Below are 7,724 nucleotides of genomic sequence, written 5' to 3' on the forward strand. Positions count from 1 at the left end.
CCTATGAGTGAAACCTGACCCCCTCCTACAAGATACCTCAGACATATGAAATGAAGGACTAACTGAGACATAACAGAGGCACAGCGCTCCCTCCGAGTTGCTGAGGCCGCATCCTTCTTAGAGCCTCTTGTACCACCCAGCAGACTTGGGCTTCCTGGAGAAGCTCCAGTTCACTACCGGAGATCTCAGAACCCCTCTAGTTGAGCCCTGTCTGCACTCGGACTTACATCGTTCAGGGTTTTTGACAAAGGGATTGAAAGTGAAGGGCAGAGTCAGAATCTTTGACATGGCGCATTTCATATTGGAAAATGCATTCCCGCCCAATGCAATGTGCTACTCATCCTTCTCCTCTGAACTGTCTCCATCCTCACCTGAGCTCCCCAAGCACTCAGAATCACCAACATTATCCTCTTTGGCCTGCTCCTCCAATTCAGGCTTTGTTACTAATGCCCAAACCTCTGCATGCATAGCAACATGTGGCTTTTGTGGAGGTTTCTCACCCTGGTTGCAGTGCGCTTCCTTCATCACCTCCCAATTCTCCAGCAGCACCTCATTGTCCAGCCCAGCTGCCTCCCATGCTCCAGCCCTCAGTTTCCTGAGCTCTGCAATCTCTCCTACGAGTTTCTTCTGAGTCTCTCTTTGTGTTCTCCTTAATGCAGCTTCATCAGCCTTCACCTGTCACAGCACTTCTGCCCTTTCAATCAAATCCAACATCTCATCCTCTGTCAACACAACAGCTTTCCCAGTCTGCAGTCGGCACCTATCCTTCTTGCACTTTTTCTCCTTCTCTGCATGTTGCTTGAGGAACTGCTCCAGGAATGATGCCAACAGTAGGATCTGTGTATTGGCTGCATGTCAGAGCACAGAAAAAAGGGAATGAGCATGTCTGGACCTTTCCCCAGAAGGGAGGCCAGAGGTAGAGGATGAGCGGAGGGACCGTGGCCTCAGCAACTCGGAGGGGAGCGCTGTGCCAACGTTTGATTATGCTATTGTTGGGTCCTTAACTTCAGAATGGGAGGGTGCAAACTCTGGGGGGATCTAGTCATCGATTTTGCACTGAAGTGCCATCAACTACGGTACATGACCTATATACATAATACAGGACAAATATGAGAAGAAAGGGAAAACTCAAGATAGACTTACCCACTTGCCGGGTTGGCAAGCTTGTGAGAGAATCGCCTTATCAAGCACTGTGGAGTGGGTAAGTGAAGGGTGGGATTAGCGACAGCTATTGGGTAATGGGAAAACCTTTGCAGGGTTGGTGGAGGTCCTAGGAGGTCCGTAGTAATGTTGGGTAGATAGAAATATTAATAATCTTCTATGATGAGGATATGGGGTACTGGAGGAGGTACTGGAGATCGGAGGCAGAGGTGGACTGGAAATATACCAGAGGATATGGCGGAGGTGAGGGAGAGGACAATGTAACCGGGCACAAGAGCTGCCCAGACAAATAGTAGGGACCTGGGGGTAGTGTCTGAATCGGGTCAGAAGGAGGGAAAGGATGGTTGGTGGTGACAGTGCCAATACTGCACCATGGTCTGGGTGCTAGAAAACAATCAACAAAATCTCACTAAATCAGTACTCACTCCTGGTCCTTCTTGGACAGTCGTCAGGAGTCAGAGATACTGTATAAACTCGTACGTCGCCCTCTGGCATCACTAAACTTATCAAACAACTTGTTACTTGGTGGGGGTGTCCCTTCTCATCGGGGGAGTCCTCTGTACCATACATGAAAATGTGTGCTATAAGTGAGAAATTGCAGGGCAAAGGGGAAGAATAGAAATATGCCTCTATGGCGACACAGAATAGCAAATAAAGTGATGGAAAAAAAATACAAATAAAAGCAATGAAAACAATATCAGAAACAATAAAATGAATGATGGAAATAGTATCCCTCCTAATTGAGCATCCAACAACCTTTTCCCGCCGCCCGAATGGACTCTCCTGTCTCGTAGCTTTCCAACGGTACTAATTTCATCCAAATCCACCCAGTGGTTCTTGAGATATGCCTGGAATTGGGTGGCCGCTAGATTGACAGGCGTGGGAATCTTGACTCTAGGGCTGGAAATGCATTGGAAAAATTGGGAAAAATTGGGGAAAATGGGGAAATGGTATAAAGGGTATCTGGGACCGTGTATGAAGTGCCTCGGGTACGGGGTGTTCATCAGGGTGTTAGAATCACGATTTCTGGACTTGTTTGTATGGTAGTGGAGATTCCTGCCTACAACGAACTGGAAGTGAACCAGAATGGTGGCGGAGTAGGTTGGAGGTTGGGCAGAGTTGGTATGGATATGACACTGCATCAAATCCATCTTGCATCTCCTTGTAAACATTGGCTAATGCATTGTCCAATGCATTTACGTCCTCTCTTAGTACTTCATTCTCGATGTGGAGTTGATTAGCTTGGGTTACCACAGGTGGTGCTGGCAGTGTGTTGCAGAGGGAGCCCTCTTGAGTGGTGCATGCTTTTGATAAATTGGGGGTAGCAATGTTATATTTGATGGTAGATGACTAGGACGCAGATGAGCGAGATAGAGACTCGCAGAATACATCCTCAGCAGATGAGGGAGGAAGGAAAGGTGAGAGTAAATTTGGGTCTATTGTCGGTATCTGACAATGTTCTCTGGGAGTTCTAGGTGCCTGATAAGGAGAATAGCATGTTATCTGAGATGTTTGGGGGGTTTTGGGTCCCTGTGACAGCTCCTTGGAGTGTGAGTCCAGTTGAGCTGATGACTGCATCTCATGTTGCCTATGCTGCCGGTAGTCTGCCTCACACTCATGCATGGCACAGAAGAAGTTCATTCCCTTTTTAACTGGTGAGGGAAGCATCACTGGGACTGCTGAACTCGCATCAAGTGATGTCATAGTGCTTGGCCACATCATTTCAGGAGTCACAACATCCTGATTGAGCGGCCAAATTCCAGATTTCTGAAATGCCTTGAGTATGTTCTCCTTGGTAAAGGCTTTAAGGTGAGCAGTCCCGTAGATTTCAAGGAAGTTCTCTTTTGTAACTGTGTCACCAGAAAACTTGTGGCTCTGTACTGCCTGTGACCACACGCTCTTCAGAGGGGAAAACATTACAACATCAAGCGGCTGAAGGGCATGTGTGCAGTGGGATGGGAGGAGATACAATATGAAATTGTGTTCTTTACAGAAGTGTATTGCTTGGGGGCTTTCATGTGATGCGTGCCCATCCAGGATCAGGAGGCGATACTAATCAGGGGTATCAAGTTTGTAACTGGTTTCAGAATGGAAGATTTTGATTGCTTGATCAGATATTTCAGTGTTTACCCAACCCTTTTCCGAGAATGCATATCTAAGAAAGTGTGTTAGACAGTGAGCTTGCTGGTTGCCTAGAATGTGACCCACTTTGCATTTAGAAGATTCACTTGCTTCCACCTTTGTAGAAATGCCTTCCCAGGAAATATAACAACAGGCTGAAGAGCAGTTCCATCGGCACAGATGAATTCTAGCACAGTAATGTGCTCTTTGCTTGCACTGGAGATGGCACTGTAAGCGGGCTAACCCAGCAGGCAAACAGGAAAGGACAGGGAAAAAGTGGTAATGGTAATGGTGATAATGGTCCGGTGCGGTGTGTGGTGTACTCTAATCAATCTCTCACCCCACCTCTCTGGGTGACACTAAAGCAAGGACTGATCTAGAGGTCTTCTTACTGATCTTCTTGGTCATACTACTCCCTACTAGCTTGGGAGGGGCAATCTTGGTGGTTTCTAATCCAAGGGGAAAGGTAGTGTAAGGCATGGGTGGTGGAGTGGTGGTGTGTGCTTTGCATGCTTACTTTATTTGTTCTTTATTCTTTGTATACTATGTAAACAACTGTATTTACATATGTATGGCTTGGGCTCAGGTAAAGGGTTCTTCACTCTTTACCCTCAACCCGAAGTCGAATGATAGGCTCCATACAGCCGAGATCTCGACTACTGAGGACTGAGTCAACCCAGGCCAGCACCCCAACTGGCCTTACAAGTAGATACATCCTCATGTACAGTATATATGAGAAATGATCAGGGAAAAATGATAGAAAATATGCGATGTGCCCCATGTGCTTAGGTGGGTCATATCGGCAACAATCAATATTGGAAAAAGAAGGGAAAACAATAATCAAGAAAACAATAAAGCAATAAATGGTATCTGACCAAAAATATCCAACTCTATCCATCGCCAATGAACTCCCACTAATCATGTATCCTAATACTCCTAAATAGCGTGTTTCCAACGGTACCAATATCGTCCAAATCGGTACAGTGGTTGCTGAGATAAGTGAAATCCAGTCTGAGTGTGGCTGTGCTGCTGGGTGGGCGTGGGAATTTGGTCTGTGGGGACTGGGAATGTGTCTGGAAAAATCGGGAAAAATCATGGAAGGGTAGAAATAGTATATGAAGACATGTATGATGTGTTTTGTGAAGTGGGGATGTGCTGGGATGGGGAAATCGCAATATTCGGTTTGTTTGTGCAGTACCAGCTGTGCCTGCCTACAGCACAGCCCTGTCCGGAAGTTGCCGATACCACCACTTTTTGTCAAAGTGGGACATTCAAGGGACATCCAGTCTCATCACAGTTGTAGATATTTCTTGGGTGGATCCCATAGCTCTGGATTGTCTTGGAAAGAAGATCAAAGTGGTGTCGCACATTTTCAGGATTTAATGCTGATGCACGGGTTTTCTCAAGAAGTGCACAAGTTTTTGCACCAATTTGATCTTCAAACCTTTGAACAAACTGCTGTGCCCAGTTATGGCCAATGCACTTTATATTTTCATTGTAATCCGCACAATTGCAAGCCCATATTCAGTGATTTTTTTGTATGTGAGTGGAAACCCCCGATCACCCATTTCTTTAATGAAGTCCACAAGTTCCTGAGATTCCATAGGTGTCAGAAGACCACGTTTAGCTGCTGAAATAGGTTTGGAATCCTGGGAATGCTTGAGATGGCACCATAGGGTAGTTCTATCCACTCCAGGAAACTGAGTGGCAACCTTCCCAATGGAGGGCATTGGTGCTTCACAATGTGAAGCTTCTTCATATGCCTTAAGCCACACTTCAGTAGCTGATTTATAGAGTTGATCCCTTTCCCATGATATTTTTCGCTTCACAGCATCCTTTGAAGAAGCATGCCACCCATTTCAGCAGTTTGAGTTGCACACAAAGGAGGGAAATGGATGTGCAATTCAACCGGAAGCAACTTTGGATCCGGGTTCCTCCCGATCAGCAAACAACCACCAGTGCAGGGTTTGTAGGCCATCCAGGCATTTGAATTCTTCATAGGAGGTCCATTACCTGTTGACCTCTTTTCTAAGCCTATTTTTCATGTAGTTGTCATTGTAAAATGATGTCATATCCATACATACCCGATCCCCATCTGACTCCTGGACCCTCATCTTCATCACCTCCAGAGTCCTACCCTATCTCCATCTGCTCCAACATCCACCTTCGGACCGAACATCACTCACACCACACTCCTCCTCAATCCTCACATCACTGTCATATCCATCCCCGGCCATCGACTTCCGGTCTCCGATCCCTCCGGTCTAACTCCGCTCCTTCCTCACTAACCTCGGAGCTCCCGTATTCCGCAATCCTCTCGGTACCCCTCGATGGTCACCACCCCCTCAATTTATTACCTACGCCTCCCTAAGTACGGAGCCCCGAAGACTTCCGGACAGCTCCGACGTCCGCTAGCACACTCCCACCTCCGCTGGGCAATACACTCGCCTGCCCTGCAGAGCCCACCTTCGGGCCTAACCCTCCTTTCCGTTTCTGGGTTATCGCCTGCCTTCCCGCTAACCCCACGACCCGACTCGTCGGTAATATTCAGTTGGCTAATGTTTAAACCCCGTTAGCTCCGCTCCGTTCGGCTCCGCCAATTGCGGACCCGTCTCCGCTGTAACCATATATATATCCAACTTGTACATAGGTTACACTCCAGTAATAAAATCAACTAGAGTTACCCCCCTTCGGTTCTGATTGCCAGTCAGTAAGTTAGGGCATGGACGTGTCACTAGGCACAGCGCTCTTGGCATAAGTCGCTGAGGCCAAAGCCCTCCGCTACGGAGACTCTCCCTCGTCTCGAATCTGGTCTCTGACAGTATTTTATTACTCCCTGACTAGTACACGTCTTGTATGGCACCAAAAGTCCTTCGCACTCGTTCGCAACTATGCACATTAGTTCCCAACTCCACTTCACCTTCCCCAGAACCCTCTCAGCCTGGTCCTAGTCGATTGGCGAGAAACCCAGTTGAGTTTCGAAGCTTTTCTAACCTTGAAACCCCTCTCCCATCGACTCCGATCATGCGCCCCATTAGGAATCGATCACCAGTTGCAGACTCCGACTTCGGAGACACCACGGAACAACCCATAGATCCCGTCCACTTCTTTGGACTCGGTTCCGAGGTCCCCGACTTCGTCGATCCTCCTGCTGATCCTCCCATCCCCACTGTCCCAACCACCGACGATGCCGAACCCACCTCCAACGTATCAATGAAAGCCAGAAGGCATCAGACAGCGGCCTTGCCAAGATTGCGGTGGCGAGGGAGCCGACGCATCCTCTTGTGACTATTGGGTATCGTGCTTCACTGCTGAATGAGGGTGGCTGTGTGGCCACTCCCTTGCAGTCAGTTGGCATGCTCAGCTCATCAATTCCAGTGCGTTGGCCTGTGGTACCTCTAGGCCACTGGTATTGCCTTGTGGTAGATGAGGTTCAGGACCCGGAGTTGCTCTGGCTGGAAAAGTGCAGTGCACAAGGAGTCTACACAGCGCATCATGCGAGGAAGAGTGGGCGTTGTGAGCCACCGTCTATGGAGCTGCTCTTTAAGCATCTTGCTGATCGTGATGGAATGGCTGATAAGTTGCATTCGGAGGGAAGAGCTTGTTCATCAGATATGTATGTCGGCTCGCTCCTTAATTACACATCCACAGTGGATTTGCTATACGTGGATATGGCATTTATGTGCAAGCATGCTGATATTCCAGCTATCATCGGTACCGCACCTCCAAAGGCAAACAAGGCAAATCATCTTCACGTGTTCCTTCAATACAAAAAGTATCCCCCCCTTGTTCCCCAGTCCCCATACCAACACCCTCCCCCCAACGAAAATGATTGTATACATCCTATGCAATGCATCACGTTTTCAGCTGCCTGGCTACAATCTAGAGTGTATCAGGAGGCTTCCGATACTGAACTCCATCATTTTGAGGTTCTTGTTGGTGCCCACTCTCTCCAGAGTCAAGGTCTGTTGAAATTCTACATGCCTATGTGGCCAACGTCAGGCCCTATGGATGGTGTGATTCGCCATGTTGCATGCTGGGCTCACAAAGAGATGATGAGGAATGCTGAAGAACCACGTATCATCGAGTTGACGGAAATGCTTCAATATCACCCTAAGGGTAATAATTGGCAAATCGTGCTTGAACTGAATCTTGGTAGGCCTTGCTACATGAAGCACGTCTCCGAGCCATGGACTCATCTTATTTGATGTGGTCATTCTTCTGCCCTGTGTATTTGTGTCATTTCCGTGCTTGCATGGTCACTTTGGAGTCCACAATTACATAATGTGTTCTCTTTCCCACCATGTTTCCCTTGCATGTGTGCCTTTCCACTGCAACGTTGTAGGCGGGATAATCGCCCACGCACAGACTCGGCTCGGATACCCACTTCCACGATCAGAAAACAACTTTCATTCACGCGACGACTCGGTACAAATTTGGTA

The 7,724-nt window shown here is 47.8% G+C and overlaps 3 protein-coding genes across 3 annotated transcripts; 1 reads left to right on the forward strand and 2 right to left on the reverse strand.

Moving 5' to 3' along the window:
- Positions 1 to 333: 333 nt before the first annotated feature.
- EI90DRAFT_3124807 (uncharacterized protein) lies at positions 334 to 3,078 on the reverse strand (the record flags this gene model as incomplete). Its single annotated transcript, XM_039063754.1, has 3 exons — positions 334 to 675; positions 2,233 to 2,511; positions 2,551 to 3,078. The coding sequence occupies 3 exons, from the start codon at positions 3,076 to 3,078 to the stop codon at positions 334 to 336; spliced, it is 1,149 nt and encodes a 382-aa protein (XP_038915236.1).
- A 1,461-nt stretch (positions 3,079 to 4,539) lies between these two features.
- On the reverse strand, positions 4,540 to 5,012 carry EI90DRAFT_2923076 (uncharacterized protein; the record flags this gene model as incomplete). The annotated part of the gene is made up of 2 exons (XM_039054809.1): positions 4,540 to 4,764; positions 4,791 to 5,012. The coding sequence occupies 2 exons, from the start codon at positions 5,010 to 5,012 to the stop codon at positions 4,540 to 4,542; spliced, it is 447 nt and encodes a 148-aa protein (XP_038915237.1).
- Positions 5,013 to 6,138: 1,126 nt separating this feature from the next.
- EI90DRAFT_3124808 (uncharacterized protein) lies at positions 6,139 to 7,490 on the forward strand (the record flags this gene model as incomplete). Its single annotated transcript, XM_039063755.1, has 2 exons — positions 6,139 to 6,489; positions 6,630 to 7,490. The coding sequence occupies 2 exons, from the start codon at positions 6,139 to 6,141 to the stop codon at positions 7,488 to 7,490; spliced, it is 1,212 nt and encodes a 403-aa protein (XP_038915238.1).
- Between the last annotated feature and the right edge of the window lie 234 nt (positions 7,491 to 7,724).

Source organism: Cantharellus anzutake (assembly GCF_015039405.1).
Source record: "Cantharellus anzutake strain C23 chromosome Unknown EI90scaffold_29, whole genome shotgun sequence".
Classification (NCBI taxonomy): Eukaryota; Fungi; Basidiomycota; class Agaricomycetes; order Cantharellales; family Hydnaceae; genus Cantharellus; species Cantharellus anzutake.